Consider the following 20,912-nt stretch of genomic DNA (forward strand, 5'->3'; position numbering starts at 1 on the left):
CCCGTTTCCAGTTGCCGGTTTCCATGGGCTGCGGTGTTTCAACATCAGGCAACCCGTATGCTTGTTTGCTCACTATGCCATAAAAGACACATTTTGGACTCGTCCAAACGCTCCATACTAATGCCGTTTGCATGTGAAAGATTAGTAGACATGTAGAGGAGAGGAACTTAGGTAGTTTAGAAACTGCCATCACGGCGGCCTTTTCAATATACGGCTTACTTTACGAAGAAAATGAACATAAACAAATGTGGCTAAAGCCTATCATAAGGATAAAATGGATGTAAGATGTATTTTGTCGGAAAAAATACTTATAATTTGTTATGAAGTGAACGAATTCAATTGAATATTCGATGCGGGAGAAATTGACATAGACAATTTTCCGTCTTTTTATTTTCTTGACAGAATGATTGGTTCGCGTCGCGGATGACATCTGATCTTGTCTGTGGATATTACAACGCTACAAAGTTATCTGATGTGACAGAAAAATACTGAATAAAAAACTAAAAATGACGTCACATAACGCGTGGGATATCCTTGGTCTTTGCTCATAACTGATGACAAAAACTTTAAAAGTGATACGGTTTAGTAGTTAAGACGCTGCTGCTGATAGAAAGGTACCGAGATCGAATCCTACTCGTGGCACATGACTTTGCATACCAATCAGACTCTATGAAGGTAGTTTTCATAGACTATTTGCTTCGGGTTAAGGAAAATTGTGAGAATATTTGCACAAAGTTCGATTCCTAGTGTGTAAAATCAAAATCAAAATCAAAATCAAATCATTTATTCAGAAATTAGGCCTTCACAGGCACTTTTTCACGTCATAATCTAAATTAAATGATGTTTACCAAAGCTACAAACTACTAGCATTTCGGAACGACCACTGCTGAGAAGAAATGCCGAAAGAAACTCATTCAAACAGTGTTGGTCCCTATTATGCCAGAAGGGCTTACCATTTTTTATATATAAATTTATGTATAATTTTTTATCAGTAATATAACATTAAGTACATAATAAAGTACATGGTCAAAAGGTATACTGAAACATATTATGATTGTGATCAAGTGCCGATGAAAGGAAAATATATATATACTTATATATATATGTATAATTAACCAAACAAAAAAAAACTTTTAATAAAAGATCGAGCTGACCAGTTCCCCCGGCAGCACCCGTTCACGAGTTGACGCGTGAGTCAGCCATCGCGAAGCTCAACCACAATAGAGGGAACCTCCCGACCCGATCCACGATGCCGCTACCGGTTTGACCATTTGAATGTGCATGACATACTCGATCTCCATAATCTAACATAATAGATACCTATGTTACTTTCAGACACTTGGAGATCACAAATCACGTATATGTTTTACAATAAATGTCAAAATATATGTAATAAACATGTCAAGAAAATATATAAATAATAATAATAAAAAAATTAAAATCAAGTGTGAGAGGTGGAAGTTTTAGGAAGGGTCCAAGGTTTTTTATCATTTAAATAGTCGCTAATCGTGTAATAAGCATTAGCCATTAAAGCATTTTTAATATATGATTTAAATTTTGGCATTGGCAAGTTAATAGCCTCTACAGGGAGTTTATTGAACAATTTAACACTTTGACCCACGAAAGACCGCCTAACCTTTTTAAGTCGGAATCTGTTCATACAAAGTTTATGCCTATTACGAGTGACTACACTGTTAACATCGCTCAATGTTTTATACAGGTGTAAGTTAGATTTAACAAAAATAAGTACGTCGAAGATGTACTGAGATGCAACAGTCATAATATTTATCGATTTGAATAATTCTCGCAAGGAATCCCGTGGCTTAAGCCCATAAATAAAACGAATTGCTCGTTTCTGTAAAACAAAAATTTTTCCTATGTCAGCTGCATTACCCCATAACAATAATCCGTAGGACATTATGCTATGAAAGTAGCTGTAATACACGAGCCTAGCTGTTTCGATGTTTGTACACTGTCTGATCCTTCTCACTGCAAAAGCTGCCGAACTAAGTTTTTTGGCCGTGATTTCAATATGTTTATCCCACTTAAACTTACTATCCACAGTAATGCCCAAGAACTTGGCACTGTGTACCCATTCTAATACTTTACCATTAACTACTAAAGGAATATCAAGTTGGGGTGCGTTTGAAAGAGAGAACTTAATACACTTGGTCTTGTCTGTGTTTAAAGCCAGGTTATTAGTTGTAAACCATTCAAGCACAAGTGACATAATGTTGCTTACATTGTTATAATTTCTACTTTTTCTATCAACTTTAAACAGTAGTGACGTGTCGTCAGCAAATAAAATTACATCACACAATTGTTGGGCAAGACAAGGAAGATCATTTATATAAACTAGAAATAGAAAAGGACCAATAATGGAGCCTTGAGGCACGCCCATGTGCACAGGAGCGCTGTTAGAGGCTGCTCTATTAATTTCTACTTTCTGAGTTCTATTGTCTAAGTAAGAAGATAGTACATCAAGGGCCGCTCCAGTGACACCATAGAATTTAAGCTTATTTTTCAGTATGTTGTGGTCGACACAGTCAAAACCTTTTGAAAGGTCACAAAATACACCTATATGCGACTACTTGACGCTTACTTACGTAATGCCAGATCCACAGTGTCGCCGGACTCGGACACATGCCGACGCGAATGCGTGAACATTGCGTAGCTAGTATGAGTGCTTGTATTTGTGCGGCAATGAAAAACCAGCTATATATACCGAATCCGCTAAACTTTGGCAAACTGTTCGACGACAGTGTGGATAAAAGTGACGTCAGATGCTTTTAGGCCACCTGAATAAAATCTGACACCAGTGTTAACAATAACACACTCGATAAGACTTAACGTATTTTTGCTGGAAACTTCGTCGATGTAGCCTATAGGCTATGCAATATATTGACTTACAAAATTTCACCTAATTTGCCGAATCGTTTTAGCGTGATTGAGTTTCGAAGACATACAAAATTCCCAACTAGCAATTGTTGTATTTATATTCATATTCATATATTGCCAACTGATGGTGTTAAAATGATTAAGCCAGAAGTGTTAATAAAACCTGCTTTCTATCAATGTTCATGAGATACAGCTACAGATATACGTTTGGCCGTATAACTTTAAATTTGTACAGAAGCATATTCATCTATCACGGTAAGTACCTAGGTATGTTACAAACATAGGTACTGACCGTGTTTGATCGCTATATACATATTTGTTGACTACAGCGAGGCAACTTCAAAGGGCCAATTCAATATCGAAAGTGGATATTAATATAGTGTACAGAGTATGTCCCGCGCATGATATTATACCTAAACAGACGACATTGAGAATCTGATGTAGTATTAAATAAATTGTTAGGATTAAAACTATTATATAGGCTTTATGGAAAATGATACATACGTATATTTCATTTCAATCTTTCTTGCTTTCTTATCGAGTGTTATTCCAACCGTGTTGAATTTTGTTTAAGTCGTCTAAAGGCGTCTGACATGAATTTTATGTCTACCTACCGACTTATAGCGGCAAATAATTGCTTACACACTAGTGAACTTAAACTGTAAGTATGTTTTTCTTCAGGTTAGGTAGGTTAGGTCTGTTTAGGTATGTTTACTGCATTATGATGGGCAATGGAATCTACGTGAGTCAGAATTCGAACCTGGGAGCCATTCGGATCTCAAGTGGACGGTGTTAACCACTGGACCACATCTTATATGACAATAAAAAAAACGTCAATATTGAAACGATTCACTTCATGTCATTGTCCACAACAAGCTACAGGAAACCTCTTCATCCCAAGAACATTTTTAACTATTTATGCAACGATTTGAAAGAAAAATAACGTGGTAAATCACAAAACCCGTATTGGACAAGAATAGGGTGATAAAAGCGCTATTTTGGCTAATTTATGTCGGTAATTTACCGGAATATCCTCCGGCAAACAAATTAACGTGCGTACTTGAGGCGTCTTGTCAATGGAATATTTTTTATTTAATAAATTAGCTTTACCTCGCGACTTCATCCGCGTGAATTTCCTACGAGATCACATCTCCGTACGCATATGTATGCGAAACTTGAAGATTGGTTGAGTAGACGAAACGTAAAGAGAGGCGACAGCTGGCCGCTCGGGTTTCACGTGTGTATTACACTTATAGTTAATACAAAGTTAATAATAAATACATATTGATCCATTTAACGTTTTTAGATTCGGTATAACATTATCCCTATCCCGAATTACACTGGCTACTGCTTCTGAAACTGGCATTCGCATTGTTGATAATATTTCTGATAGCATTCAAATGTAACCCAATCGGGCCAATGAAAGTCACAAACAGAAATTGAAATTTTCCGTTCTGATTACACTGTCGGACTTAACGACAACGTCAAAAGTTTCCCATTTTTATTTATTACAAGTGTAATTCTCTATTGAAAAGGATTTTCAGCGCGGGGTGTGAGGGGTAGGGGCCGGCGGGAGGGGGGTGAGATCCCGCGCGCCCTCTGCTCGTACGGCAGTGCCCGCCGGTCGGTTGACGTGCGCGCGTGTGTGACTGTTATCTCTGTGGTGTGCCATACGTATGTGTTACCTATATGATGATGTGAAAATTGCCATGTGCAGTGATTCTGTGGTGTCCCGTGGTGGCTTACGTAACAGGAAATATGTAAGGAACACTGGATATTTTGTTGCTATGCCTTCTGGATTTCAGGTTGGATATTTCAGTACTACATCTGTAGGGTATTGGGAAAAATGCGATATTCCGCTGCGAACCTAATGTTTTGGTAATTGTGATTTGTGTAGGATGATTGCGTTATGTGAATGTGAATTAAATTGACGCTGAGTGGTTGAAGTTTATCAATTGGTGTTGGATATCGCGTATTATTTAAAGACAATTTTTATCGCGTGTCAAGGAACTGAAACTGACTGACTGAAAAACATTAATTTTATGAATAACAATTTATAAAGCGCTGAAGTTTCACCATAAATCCACTAATGAAGCTATTTCGCGAATGATTTGTAGAAAAAATTTGGCATTTGCGTGATAAAGCAGAATCTTCGATAAGCCATTGAAGAAGGATATTGAGTTTGTGAGCAGAATGAGTGCTGGCTGGCACCAGCTGGCACCGAACCCACTGCCCTACAGATGCGTGCTATACCGCCTTAACACGTGTTAGCCCCCATACCGAAACATGAGTTATTATAATTACTGGCTAAGGAAAAATAATTGTAACTCTTTTGTATTATAATTTGGCTGTCTCTAAATTTGCCTTGTGAATTAAAAAATATATAACCTAAGTAATCTCCATGGCGCTTCAACAAATTTGAAATTGGAAAATGGTTCGTTCCTATCTAAATATCTTGGGTTTACGTAGAAATTATTGTTTTCTCCATTACCCAGTATATTATTTTTGAATAGGTAATTATACATCTACCTATAACATATTAGAACAACTATATACAACTCCAGCAATGTCTCTTTGGATTTCTAGTTTTAGTTATAATTTATACCAACATTGTGTTTCCAGTAGGAAATGCACACAGCTACACGGATCAGACATCAAAATCATCTTATGTAAAATGTTATATAAATGGAGTTCGTTAAGTGTAAATAAGTTATTAGGTTCGGTGGGTACTCGGAATCCCGAGCGAGATGTACTTAAAAGTGTCGCATGTATTTTCCTTGACATTTTCCATTAAGCGGCTTTCGTGTTTTTGACCAAGTGTCCTTTTTCGATTCGCCATAAAGCTTTTGTATATTTAGTCAATGTTCCGAATGCCACTTTGAAGTGAGTTTCTATTTTCGGAAAAACTTGGCGATTTTTCGCAATTATTATTTGTGACTTGTGTCGTGCGGTCTCTTTCCCGCACGTTAGGCAGAGTTGCACGTGTAAGTTCTTCAGTAAGTTTTACTTATGTGAACAGCCTTTTGCTTTTTACCATTACTTTATGTAAGGGTCTTGAACACAACTGTCAAATTGTATGAAGAGATTTCAATTACTTTACCTATTTACAAAGATAATTATTTACATTTAAACAGCGGCATACGGCACAAAACTGACATAGTATAGATAGATAAGTTATTAATTTATTATTTAACTCGGTTCGTAATGTTTTAACATAAAATATTCACAAACATTATACACAAACAAACGTGTACTCGTTCAAAGTATAAAAGCTAACTATTATTAGACAATGAAAAATGATACAGAACGAGAAACTGTCCTTTGAGTTTGTGAGGTCGCTTGTAATCAGTCTTAGTACCACGTTTTCCTTATGGACCAGAACTACTACGGAACATAAACACGTAGCACGTTACTAAAATCCACATGCTGTGTCTGTGTACGCATCGTGTAAAAAAAAGCGAACGCGTGGAGGCAATGACGTGCTACTTATTTAAGGTTTTATGGTATGGTATGGTATGATATACACAATTAGTTGTCATCTCAGATCTGTGTTCCTGAAGGCGCAACTAAATGCCCAACTAGTTACGCTGCCAGGTATGTATCCCTATAGCACAACTCAACTACAGACAGATCTCGTAGCGCGTTGTAGCCGTGCTACGCAGGTACCATGCTAGGGGCTACGACACGAGTCGTCGTAGAACTGACGTAGCGTAGGCCAATAATGCGTCGGCACTATTATAACCTTACTAGCTTTGGCCCGCGGCTTCGCCTGCGTGAATTTCTTTGTCTTTACTGACCTTACTGACCTGATTTAGGGGATGATTTTTGAAAACAAAGTAGCCATATATGAACGGTGGTGGTGTAGTGGTTAAGACGCCCGCCTGTGGATCGAAAGGTCCCAGGTTCGAATCCTACTCGTGCCACATGAGTTTGTATACCAATCTGACTCGTGTATTACAGTAGTTTTCATCGACCACCACTTGCTTCCGGTGAAGGGAAACATCGTAAGGAAACCTGCACACTGGTTGGTTATTATTAACTTGTGTGTAAAATGGAGAAGGCAATGGTAAACCACTCCATTAATAATGCCAAGAAAGTTGTTGTGTGTGTTTCATTCCACGTAATGACCACGACCCTCAGCCATGAGGAATACGACTATGAAGAAGAATATATGAACGGGGGTCTTTTATCTACATACTATTACCGAATTTAATCCAATCAGTCCAATGATTTAGCCGTGAAAGCGAGACAGACAGATTTTGGTATTTCCAATATTAGTATGGACTACTATAGTTATTAAATAATTTTACTAGAAAGTATTATCAACCAACTATAAAATAGCATGAAATATATTAATTTTTGAGTTTTAAGCTCAAGTGTTTTCGAAATCCATTGTTTTTTCATCAATCATCATTTCAAACTGAATTTATGGCAAAAGATAGTGATTAATATGTATGACTAGCTTTTGCCCACAACTTCGTATGTGAACCGTTTCCCGTGGGAATTTCAGGAAATCCCTTCTTGGTGCTCCCCTACACTGTCTTAGGTACCTACACACCAAATTTCAGCTCTCTACGTCCAGTAGTTTCGGTTGTGCGTTGTCTGTCAGTCACTCAGTAACGCAAGAGTTTTACATATATATATATATATATATATATATATATATATATGTAAAACTCTTGCGTATATATATATAACTCTTGCGTTATATATATGTATAAATATAAGATTATTTAGTATTTCATGACTTCACTACAAAATAAAGTTAGGAATCCCAATCTCATACATTATCAATGTAAACTAAGCCCAAAACATAAATGAGTAGGCTTAATTATAAGTATTTACTGGGAACCGCCATTTAATTTGAAGTTGGGCTTAGTATCATAATAATCCCTTGGAAGCCGGACAGAGGTCGCCCGGGCGCTGCGCTCTATCAGAGCTTGTGGAGCTCTAGCTTTAGGTCTAGTAGTGACGTCATACAAACTTGATCTTGTTTTTTATACCTTTCTCTCTCTCTCACAATTCATCATTATCTTTCTGTAACGTAATTATATCGTAAAAGAATTTTATTTCATTCTTTATATATTTTTCATTGCCAAGGTACCTCGTGACTAAAGTTTGGCTGGAAGCTTTTTGATCTCTGTCTTTCACCATTAAAAAAAAAAACATTTTCAGCATTTATATATGAAACGGCCGGTGTTAAACGCGCACCTACCTTCTTATTTACCAGACGTTAAATTGTTCAGTATTTTTCAAAATTCATATTCACAGTAAAAAATTATAAACACAGTAAAATATTTTCAGCATTCATATACACTGTATAAAAAAATACATAATTGATTTTTTTCGATTGTAAATTTTGCTTAGAAAAATATTATTGGAAGTATGTGATGACGTAACTTCGACTACGTGAGAATTGCGTCCTTGGTATGTAAAATAAAGGACTAATTGAAATTGAAATGAAAAATGTATTTATTTATTGCAATAAACAGAAATTAACAAGAAAAGATTTCTAAGTACATGTATATTGCAGGAATTTTACAAGTATTCTTAATACCTATGACTGTATCGAGTAAATCAACTACAACAAAACCAACAATTCAAAACTCAAAGAATTTCTGAGCAGAGAGTTTGCACTTAGGTATTAATAAATAAATTGACATTTTAAAACTAGGCAGTAAGCGGGTCGGGTACGGAATATTCACACTTAACATTCAATGAATAGGTATTTCTTCTGTTTCATCCCAGTTTAGTGTAGACAACCAGTTGTAATTAACTTCCTGGCTTCACGTGTAGATGTTTTCTTAATATCACCAAATTTGGTAACATAAATTGTTTTTTTAACTTTATGAAATCCGAAAAAATCTTTGCAGTTACTACATTATTTACTATGTATTAATTACGTTTATATTCGTTGACAAAGGAATTTATTTTTTCCTCCCCTTTTATTCATCCTATATATAAAATAAGTATACTATGTATAAAATTTGCACCAGTTAGCTTTGATGTTGACTTCAAATTGCGCGCCGCTGACATTTAAACAAAATGGCGTACTTTGCGTTTCTCTGCGCACGTTATAGTTAACGTCAAAGTTGTCTGGAGCAACCCTATGCAGTCCTTATCAAATAGAATAACAGTGAACCCTTCCATCGCCAAGCAAACAACGGTGGGTCAGCTCCCAGGAGTGGGCCATGCAATCCTACACACTCAATTATGGATGGGCCATGCTTAGGCCACGCGGAGAGAGCAAGTGAGCAACGGGTTTTATAAATTCGAAATGTATTCAGTCTTGTTTTGTAGGGAAATTACGATGCCTTTCACGCTTGATTTTACGCTGAAAATCTTGACTAGTGTATTACGTAACCCTGTTAGTTTATTTCAGTTTTCAGCGGTTTTGTTACTAGGGGAAATAAAAAAACAGATTCAGGCAATTTTGAGGGTTGATAAACAATCACAAAAAAGATATGGCTTCTTCTAATTCTCATAACATGGTGATATAATTCTATATGCCGTTTACACACATTGAAATCAAAATAAAATAATTTAATCAACGTTACTGATTACGTGATATTTTGTATTCAAAATTGGGTTTACAAAGTCGGGCACTCACTCCCGTGGGTGGCATTGGCGTGAAATCCACTCCACTCAATTATGAGCGGGCTGGCTGGCTGATGCTCGTGTATTTACACAGTAAGTATCGTTTATTAATGTAGGTACAATATTTTAAGGGTTTTTCACAAACAAATTATTAAACGGTACCTTCTGTCTGTCCGTCCGTCTGTCACAGCTAATTTGCACCCAATTTACTGGACCAAATCAGGTGAAATTCGATAAGATTGTGTCATAAAACTTAAAATAATCTTTGGCATTGTACGGCACCTTCTAAACGCGAGTTGAACTCGCACTTGACCACTTTTATTACTTTTTCGCGTTCTTGTTTAGTGTATTTAGTCAAAAAACTCGTTAGTTTTGGTTTCAGATTTCCTTTTTAATAACCTTTTAAATTTATCGAATTTCATTTTAAAAGTTCTATTATTGAGTTCTGCTAGCAAGACATATGAGGGAATATGATAGAAATAATAATAATTATTATCGTCGAGGGTCACCGTCACAGACTACGCTCTTGTCGATTGATTTATTCGCGCCACCTTTATATTCTTAGATTTACATTTTAGGTCACACCCGGGCTCACAAGGCACACATGACTCTATCTCTGTCTCCCTTTCTCTTTTCGCCTTACCTCTAAGAATATTTTAAGACCAATCATTCTTCTCCAATTTTTTTTACTCCAATGTATCAACTTTATTTTTAAAAATTTTGAATTCTAATAGTATTTCATTTATCGCACTGTAACTGATGCAATTTTCAACTGAAATTTTGTCTTGAGTCTAACCCTGATATATTTACTAAATTTATTCAATACTGCGTTGAGACAATATAGCAAATAAATCAATGTTTACAATACTGTATATTTGATCACAAAATACATATATCTCGCTGTTTACTACATTTGTATTGAAATATCAATTGTAAATATTTCTAGGTGCGTTTATTTTTCATTCTAGAAAATTTTAAATATTTTTCCGTGAAAATGTATTTCATAAATGAAATTTTAGTGCGTTTCAAAGAGTTAATAAATATATAAGAAAATATTCAGACGGAATTTTATCTCCATAAATTTCATGGATATTTCTTGGATGCCTCTGTGAGCAATTCATAATTCAAATTTAAAATTCAAATTGTTTATTCAGAAATTAAACTTTCACAGGCATTTCACATCAATTTACAGAATTATGACTGTAGTACCCTTACTAATATTGTGAAAGTATTTCACGTCGTCATCGAAACCGTAATTAAACTGTTTGTAAATTATTGTATTGATTTACCTCCCTCTCTCGTCTAGGAATAGCTTTTAATAGCTAGGTATGCTGTTATTTTGGTTTACTTGTCCTGTGTTTAATTAAATCTTGCAAATCAAGACAGTAACCTTAATCTGGTCGTAAGACAACCTTATTTACCTAAAATTAATTCAAATCAATGCTTCGTTTTGACTTGAGAAAGAAGGACAAAGAAACAAACACAATTTCACATTTATATTAGTATGGATTATTTGTTCTATATCCCTGTCATATCTATACTGACTTCGCACTATGCTGGCAAAATCAAAAGGGCAACCCCCTTTTGATTTGTTTTGATAAGAAATCTTATTCAAACTCTGTACCTACTAATATTTTCAATGCGAATATCTGTCTATTACGCCTGTCGTATTTGGAAACATATAGTTCAAAACCCAAAGTTGAACAAGGGATACTTTGTTTCTAAATAAATCAACCCCTCAGGTGTTGAAATTGGGGGTAAAAGTTTGTGGTTGAAAAATAAAACGACTCAGCACAACATTTCTGCCGCATGTCTTTGCTAATCGTAGATAAAACCTAGTGCAAAAAAGGGGAAAATTTGAAAATAGATTTCTTACAAGACACAGCCTCTATCGACAGTTGTTCGGAGCCGAGCCTACGGTTGGCAGCGTCGCGCGATGCGGACGCTATAAATCTCGCGCGGACACTTTTTTCCATCCCTGTTTCTGTTCGGAAACCTTGGCAGTCGTTGTGAACGTGGCCCAAAATGTATGTTGTGTGTTAATATTTGTTTGGAGACCTTGATTCTGTTTCCAAACTGACCCCAAAATATGATTGAAAAGTTATTATTTTCTAAATATAAAAATGATTATTCGAGCTTGGGGTGAATAGATTAATTAATTTTATCGAGGATTTGGGACTACCAACGTCTAATTACACATGTTTTTTGTCGACACACAGTTTGTTTTCAAATGAATTTAAAAAATAAAGATTAGAAATAATGATTAAAAATATCTAAGTGGAAATTTTAATAATATTGATTTTCGATGATCTCCAGAATCTTACGAAGACGTCAGCTATAAAATTATTTGAAAGTGCCTACTCGTATAACAATATTTTTGACTTACCGTCAATATTGGGCCGCAACACGATCCGGGCCACGATATAAATTTCAAAGAGATTTTCTCGCCTCCGCTTGTTTGTCGCCGCCTCACGTTTTTGATTTAACTTTTTGTAAAGCATCCGCGAGCCGCCGGGAACGCAACTTATTGCTACCATCTCCTTCTCACCCTCGAAAAAAGAAAGGGAGATCGCTCCGATAATCTCCAGAAATAAATCCGCAGAATTTATTTCGTTTATTCCACTTTCCTAACGAGTTGAGACTGCGAAAGTGCTTTTTCCAATTTGTGACTTTACTGCGACGTAAAAATATTAATCGGCAGGTGAGGCTGGGAGGCTTATAAGTGGGTCACGTGTTTTGCTCGCCTCGTGAGCACACAAGTTTCGGATATGTATGCGTTATCAATTTATTTTTACTCCAATTTATTCCACGCGAGTGTACGAGCTGCTGATTAAACAAATATAAATTGAATTGTCATAAACTTGTCAAGTCTAATAATGCTAGTACATACATTGTTAGTAGGTACTTCGTACGGAGTACCTACTAAATCCATGAGTACATATTTATATTATTTATTTATTTATACAACTACCATTACAGGTATACACCTAATGCGATAGTGCAGACTTATATACTATTAATTACAACACATAACAAATGACAAATAAAGTGACTGTTGTGAATTCACTCAAGGCGCACGAGAATATGTCGACTCGCTCAAGTGTTATGGAGATCTCTCTCTCATCTGAGCGTTTTCCCAGTAGCTTCCTCAGCCGTTGAGCGTCGGAGTTGGTATTTTAACAGATCTACATTTCTACTTGGTAATAGACAAAGTTTAAAATTACTTATTACGTACATATATACGTATTTAAATTCTTATTTAGTATTATTGAATACAAAATAGAAAGGCGTAAATCAAAATTTTAATCTCGAAAAATTTCAATAATCCTCGGAGCACGATTTAACATTTTTCTAATAAACGCTCGAAAATCATGACAGCATTTGGCAAATGAGAATTCGCGGGAAAAACAAAAAAAAAAAAGTATTTAATATCTTTAATCGCGAATATTAAGGAAAAGGAATAATTCTGGGAATTTCTATTTGTTTCATTACAACAGGGCCCAGGTGACAAAAACAATAAAGAGATTTAATTTCCTGACGCCTATAAAATATTATTTTAATCCGACATGGCCCGATGCTGAATATTCAATGAATGCCGCGCCGCCATATTTTTATTTCAGTTTTTATGCAAAATCCCGTTTTCAGCGGATGGAGGATATTTTTAATCTACTCTATGGAATCCCGTTTACTCCCTCGGTAGCAAGTTCACAGACTGTACACACTGGCCTGAAACCATTAACATATAACATATCGCTCTTGTGCGAGTTCAAGATAAAATTACCTAACACTTTTACGTATTCTGCACACGCCGAAACCACGTGCTCCAGCTTCCAATCTACCTGTCAACATTTGTTCAACACTCACAAGACTTTTGATCCAAGAGATTGTGTTTTAAAATTTGTGAATAATTCAAAACTGTAATTTGAAGAACGGTTTATTTGGTTAAGCGTTGAAATCCAAGAACGTCATTATAAATCGGCATCCTACGGAATCCGAGTCGGACTCGCCCAAGAAGGGTTCCGTAATAGGGATTCTTGACGAAATATAAGAGGAGTGGAAGAAAGCATCTCCTTTCCATCGTAGCTATAAAACAAATTAACGGCTAACGTCTGACCAAACTTTGTTATTAGTTTAACCTCTGACGAAAACTAAAACAAGCAAGTTTATAGTACTCGCCACCTTGAATAGTATTTGTCTAATCAATATTATTAATTATACATGGTGGCCCCGAGCCCCGGGCTGCGGGCTCCAGGCCCTGGGTGGATTATCAGATTTACATAAATAACTGGAAGATAACAGATTGATCTCAACACCGACCAGGGTTTGACTGATAAATCACTTGATAAATATTAGTAATTCTGTTGACGATCGTGGAATACAAAATCCAATATTTTCAACATTATAATTTTTGTTACAGCGAAATATCTTGTGTGTTTCCTATTATATTCGCGGCTGTGATACGCCAGAGCCAAAGTGGAAGAGGCAGGTATATAAAGTGGCTAGATGTGTTGGCAATACTTGTACGACTGGAGGTAAATAAATAAATAAATATATAAGGGCAAATCACACAGATTGAGCTAGCCCCAAAGTAAGTTCGAGACTTGTGTCATGGGATACTAACTAAACGAAAATATAGTATATTTTATAACAAATACATATATAGATAAACATCCAAGACCCGGGCCAATCAGAAAAAGATCATTTTCCATCATGATCCGACCGGTGATCGAACCCGGGACCTCTCAGTTCAGAGGCAAGCACTTTACCACTGCGCCACCGAGGTTGTCGAGGTTAGTTCGAAGTGTGTAGCGAGAGAACCAGCATGTAAGGATATTTATAGATTTCCAATTTTATAGTTTGTGCACATCATCCCGCGCAAATTGTAAAAGTTGATTAAAGGAAAAGGCTAAAAACTGAGTACATGGGCGTCACATGGGCGATGGGCTAGTAACTTTCAGTATTTCTCACTTCCAGTCCACTATCTATGCGAGGTATACTCTCCCTGTACTGACCAATGGTTTTCCCTAGATTAATGCCACGTAATTTATATCATTCCAGTCTATCAGGATAATTTTATTGGCACACAAATACTTAATTCGTCTAAAAACGTGTCGTCACACAAAGGTCGACATGATGGATGGAGCGCAGGGCTGTCACTAACCGAGTTCACATTACGGGTTTAATTAACTGTGTTATGCTGTGATAGATGGAGGCGATGGGTTTAACCCTTGTACCTGATTCATTTTTCCACTCATTCGTTGCACTCCCGTTGATTTACCAGATTGTGAGTTGAGTCTGGGCAAATAATAAAACGCCTTGGTGAAACTACTAGTATTTAATTTCTTACTATGTGTGTGCTTGTGGCATGATATTAATGATTTCATCTATTTACTCGTCTATTCAGACAAAACCTTAGCTCCGCAGCCAGCCATACAATGATAGAACGCTTTTTTTGGATTTCATTAAAATATCCCATCAAATGTTAAAAAAACCATTTTCCATTTGCTTCTTTAATTAATTGACTAAGAAAATTTAGAGGTTTAAATCGGTCTAGTTTTCGTATAAAATGCTAATATCCATTGTAGAAGAGGTTACTTTTAAAAATATTTTTGTGTTATATTAATTTGTGTTATGTTAATAAATCGTGCTTCGGCATGGACAAAATCTAGTTATGGAAGTCAAGAATTTGGTTACGTTAAAAAATTGTTACGGTGTTTGTTGCGTGTGTCGTGTGGTTGGCGTCGGACCAGTCGACTTTGACGTTAACTTTGACCTGGTAGAAAACCGTAAAAACGCCATGCGTTTTATTTATCGGGCGGCGGTGCGCAGGTTAAAGTTAACGTCAAAGTTGACTGGTGCAACCCACTCTAAGTGTACGAGAAATATCAGACAGTAATTCCCGTAGTTTAGTAAAGGTGTGCCGCCGTGTTCCCGTCGGGTGAGCTATCGTTTTATTAAAATCGCAACATTAATTCAGGAATTCAGAAGTTGTAACGGGTGAAGTTTCGCTTGCTCGCCGGTAGTTAGGAGTAAAATTGGTTTTGTTTGCGTTGCTTTTGTCCCGGAGAAATAATGTTTCTGGCGTGTTGATTACGACAGGAGTAAGTTGCTTTGCTTGATGTTATTACGTGTTTGCTCTCGTTCTCTCTCATATCCGCATAATCCTGGTTTCCTTTCGGCGCTGTGATGCCACGAATCCCGGGGTCTGTGTAACAAATAATCTTAAAATTTTGAAGATTTCTCTTTGGGAATACTGTTGTTGCCTAGGCCATATTAGTCGCCTCATACGATATCAAGGAGTTGTCCCATTCTAGAGCGAACCACACTACTATGCATTTTAAGATTATTACCTGCGCCCCGGTGATTCGTTCAAAATCGGGGTGGGAAATTCGGTATAAAATGTCGTCTGCGCTGTTTCAGGATGTAATTTATCCGTGTACCAAAGTACGTGTACAAAATTATGTTGTAGGTATTTCAAAAATAAAAATATAGCTTTTTTGCTTAATTTTATTTCGTACTCAATTAAAAATATTAAAAATTTCGGATACAAATTAACTGAATCGCAATGCCAATAAACTTTCAAGTCTACAAATTGACCAAAAGCCATAAAAACAAGAAAAATATCTATACACTTTCAGATTTCGTATATTATATTGTTCGGTAAAGATTAAAATTATTTACAACCAAATTATGAAGTAGTAAACCACTGTGTATGTAATCTTTGCGATGGTTAATACCAAAAGATAAGTAAAAACTCACGAAACTTAACTAAATTAATATTATGGTCTAAAGATAAGCTTTCTTGGGTTAAATGAAAAGTGCTAAAATATAGCTCTCTTTACATTCAAACAGCCTAATCCTTGGCATGTTGAAACTGGTTTAGTAACGTTTCTATTTCTGTAGCTGAAACGTGAAATACGGAGTTCCAATAGTTTTTTCAGAAATTAGTCCTTTACAGGCACTTTTTCACGTCAAATATTAAATTATTATTTAATATTTGATATTATATTATATACCTCTAAAGGCCGTCTCGGCTAGGCTTGGGTAAAACCATATATATACCTACGTTTTGGAAATGGCAACATTTTGGTTAAGTTTACTTTGTCTATGTTTAATTTGTTCAGCTCTTTTTGTGCGTCCGTCTTGGAGATAAACATAATATACATACTTTCAACACTTCAGGCCTTTTATTCTTTAGCCCTATATTCATTACAGTCTCACTAATATTTTCAGTTATAAATAATTCCTCAGTAATCACACTATCCGTTGGTGAAAATCGTATAAACATCCGTCTGGTATTTATTGAGTTTACCACATACAGACAGTCGCATCAGGGCCAATGCTGAGAAGTAATGCCGAAAGAAACGTATTTAAGCAGTGTTGATCTCTATCATGCCAGAAAGGCTTACTGTTTTTTTTTTACATATATTTTTTCTAATTATAAGTATATTGAGTACTGATGAAACATTATCATAAAACACACAAATAAATGAGAAAATGTATGAGATGTGAAAATATATGTTAGAAAATATGGGATTTCTAAAACCTCACAAATATTAACTGGATGACAATGCAGAATCGAGTGTAAATTCAATCGACTTCAGTTTGATTCCGACATTCCCGCATATTATTTACTTAACGCGGGCTGCGGACTTGAATAAGTAAATAGGTTCTTCGGTTATCATTTTAGACTATCGAGTTGTTTGCCATTACATTGAAAATCTAGTTTTACAAGATTTTATTTAACTTGTTATATATGAGGGTTTATCTGTATGGGTTTTTGAATCTTGCAATTCATGCAGCTTTATAAATCGACTAGCTTTTGCCCACGGCTTCGCTCTCGTGATTTTATCTGAGAAAGCGGAACAGACATGATTTTCAAACTTTCACCTCCAATTATAGTAATTTGGGTGTTCATTTTTTAAAAGTAAATTAGTCGAGAACGGTTTTTACCTATGTGCATTCCAAATTTTATCAAAATCGGTCCAGCGATAGACTGTCTGACTCTAACAGACAGATAGACAGACTTTCGCATTTATAATATGTATGGATATGGATTATTAAGAATATCATCTTCATACAAATACTACTTCGTTATAATTCTCAGTATTCATTCCCAACGTATACCCACTTATCCCGGCTTTGTTCCCCGCGCAATATCCAACAATATTTACTGCCGAGCGCCTCTCTTGTCTTATATTGAAATTCCCGAAGAATACTCTTGAAGGAGGGAATGTGCTGGGTCAGTTGGGAACAGATCTCGTGGTATAAGATTACAGTAAAACGATTTACAATTCATTTTGTTTATTAGAAAAATATTCATAGTGGTTCCTAAACTGTTAAACGTTATAATTAATACAAAAGAGTGCTTCAAAGTTTTGTCAGTTTTGATCAAGATTGTATTTACGATTTCGTGTCAAAAAATAAACAAGCAACATAAACAGCAACTGTTGGCATTACACCAGTCACTTTTTACTTTTTATCACACGTGTGGTTCCGCCCTAGAACAGGACCACTCCATATCCTCCCGTGGATGTCGTACGATCCGATTCCGAGGGACCTTATTCGATAGCCTTGTCAACTGTCAGGCAACAATAGCATTCCCAACGGTGTTGACGTCAGGCACACGGTCGGTTGGAAAGTCACACTCTGACCCTGGGCTTCGCGGCCTCACAGCTTAGGATGCAACTGGGAATATGCTAATATAAGAGATAAGAAAAAAATATCTTTTAATAGACGCAGAGAAACAGTTTCAACAATTTAAATGTTATAATTTTGTTCACCCAAGTCCGATTCATTTTATAAATCTACTAAAAGCACTTTAGTTTAGAAATATGGCACAGGAATTGCAGAAATTAAATAGAAAAATGCATTTTGTCGACGATTTTCTCACGTCTCGCGTCGCGCGTCCGAGGGGATATACTGCGATGTGTGAACGAATGTATGTGTGTCTGTCGGTACGTAGGGTTCACGATAAAAATATTGTTTTGACTAAAGATGTTAACGGTTTTAAGAAATGATTCGTGTTTTTCAGTTAGACATGTAATATTTTTTTATTGACTTAAAAATTAAAATTGTTGCTATTTAGTTATTTTAAAAAAAGAATTAGTGTCTATCTCATACGCGTCACATACGGCCAAAAGCTTTCATAGTAAAATCACCGAAGGAGTAAATAACACAGATTTAAATGTAATGTTTTTATATCTGTGGTAAATAAGTAATTTTTATTTATTTTTTATTTTCTTGAGTAAAATCAGGAAACGTGGGAAAATACATGAGAAATGTCATTTGTCAGCAACCATTTTGTTTTAAATGTCATTCAAACATTGATCAATCGTGTTGCTAGTAGTTTTTCAATTTATTTGATCAAATGAACATTGTACCCATGGATTTAGTAAGATGGAGTACCTACTAATTCCATGATTGTAACATTATGTATAGTTTGTAGGTACACTTTGCAATTAAAAAGTTTAGTATTTTCTTCAAAAGGGACAGTAAACATGGCGTTATTTTGTCATTTTTAATTTCCAAATAACAGCTTGAGCTGCTAAAGTCCTCCAATTTTCGTCAATATTGCAAAAACAAACTGTAATGTAACAAGCTTACATAATAAACGCCAGGTAAGGGATTAAGAGACCAACCGATTCAATTTGGCGAACTAAGTGGAACCTGTCAACCCTAGCCGGCTCATATAGTATTCATTGGAGCGGGCGACGCCCGGGCGCGGCGCTAGTCACAATTTGTTTGGGGACGCGGCTTCCATAAACTAGGTACATTTTTTATGACTCTGAAATGAATTGACGTTGTTAGGAACAAAGTGACAGTGAAAGTTAACTTTAAATTTAACGGATAGTTTGAGGACCATTTTTTGCTTCTAACACAGTGACAGTATAATAGTTTTCACAATACTAACTATGCCCGCCCCGTGACTCCGCTCCGTTGGAAATTGCGCGAGTCTTAATAGCCTATAAATATCCTTCTTCTTGAGAAGGTCTTTCTTTTCAAATAGCCTAAAAAATGGAATCTTACTAGAGTGCAAATCAAACAAACTTTTTCACAGCATCACAGCAGAATATTTATCTCCCTGCATCTATACTTATAAACAAAGTTCTTAAATAGGAAGAAAAATGACTTTTATTGTTTTAAAAACTTCACATGGAATTAGTGGGTACTTGTACGAAGTACTTACTAAATCCATGAAACTTCATTGCCATATTCAGACTTCATAGTCGTATTCCTCATGGCTGAGGGTCGTGGTTATTACGTGGAATGAAACACACACAATAACTTTCTTGGCATTATTCATGGAGTGGTTTGCCATTACCTTCTCCATTTCACACACAAGTTAATAATAATCAACCAGTGTGCGGGTTTCCTCACGATGTTTTCCTTCACCGGAAGCAAGTGGTGGTCGATGAAAACTACTATACATAAGTCAGATTGGTATACAAACTCTTGTGGCACGAGTAGGATGCGAACCTGGGACCTTTCAATCCACAGGCGGTCGTCTTAACCATTACACCACCACCGCTTCACCATTGCCATCTGGGGCCGTTGCATTCCACTTCTTGTTATTGTCAGATAAATTATTTGAAACAGTTCTTATAAACATGTTACGAAGACGTTATTGTTTTGTTTGGTTTGACGACCTCGGTGGCGCAGTGTTAAAGTGCTTGCCTCGAGAGGTCCCGGTTTCGATCCCCGGTCGGGTCATGATGGAAAATGATCTTTTTCTGATTGGCCAGTGTCTTGGATGTTTATCTATATATTTATATGTTGTAAAATATGGTATCGTTGAGTTAGTATCCCATAACACAAGTTTCGAACTTACTTTGGGGCTAGCTTAATCTGTATGATTTGTCCTAATATATTTATTTATTTCAAAGAATCAAATAAAAGTAATTAGAGCGCCTGTCTTGTTTACATACATGAACATTTCCAGCAATAACTCAGCAGGTGGCAATTAAATTCACATTTTGCGCTAATTATACTCTCCAAATTAATAAGGGACGACACATAGGCCATTACTCAAAAACGTAAAGTACTCATACGCGGGAAAATTTGATACTGTCGTATGTCTGGGTTTTCTTGGTGTGCGGCTAAGCTTGCGCGGTTCTCAATATGTATTTAGTGGACTTGACTAATATTGTATAATTGTTGTATTTATATGTGTATCCTATGTGTGATTACGATGACGTAATCACGCAAAGGATAATTCCGCTTTATCCACAGATATAAAAACATTATTTATAACTAAGACGGCGGCTGAGCGACAGAACACGGCAGTGCACTATGCAGCAATGTATATTTATGAAAATCTAGATATATAATCGTCATCATTATAGCAGTCCATAAAAATATTTTTTCTCTTTAAATAATATTTTTCAAGTATTTTTCCTTTTTGTTTATAAAAAAAA

At 36.0% G+C, this 20,912-nt stretch overlaps 1 protein-coding gene across 8 annotated transcripts in view; it reads left to right on the forward strand.

Moving 5' to 3' along the window:
• Positions 1–20,912, forward strand: part of LOC128681677 (zwei Ig domain protein zig-8-like) — a 375,154-nt gene that overhangs the window by 48,957 nt on the left and 305,285 nt on the right. For 6 of the 8 annotated variants that reach the window (XM_053765773.1, XM_053765781.1, XM_053765787.1 and 3 more), the window contains exon 1: positions 4,526–4,703. The exons of 1 other annotated variant lie outside the window; for it this stretch is intronic. In XM_053765773.1, coding sequence (XP_053621748.1) covers positions 4,575–4,703 — 129 coding nt within the window. In that variant the 5' untranslated portion in view covers positions 4,526–4,574. Of the gene's footprint in view, positions 1–4,525; positions 4,704–20,912 lie in introns of those variants that run through there. One more of the 8 variants, XM_053765803.1, reaches the window with a different exon arrangement.

The sequence above is a fragment of the Plodia interpunctella genome, chromosome 2 (assembly GCF_027563975.2).
Source record: "Plodia interpunctella isolate USDA-ARS_2022_Savannah chromosome 2, ilPloInte3.2, whole genome shotgun sequence".
NCBI lineage: Eukaryota > Metazoa > Arthropoda > Insecta > Lepidoptera > Pyralidae > Plodia > Plodia interpunctella.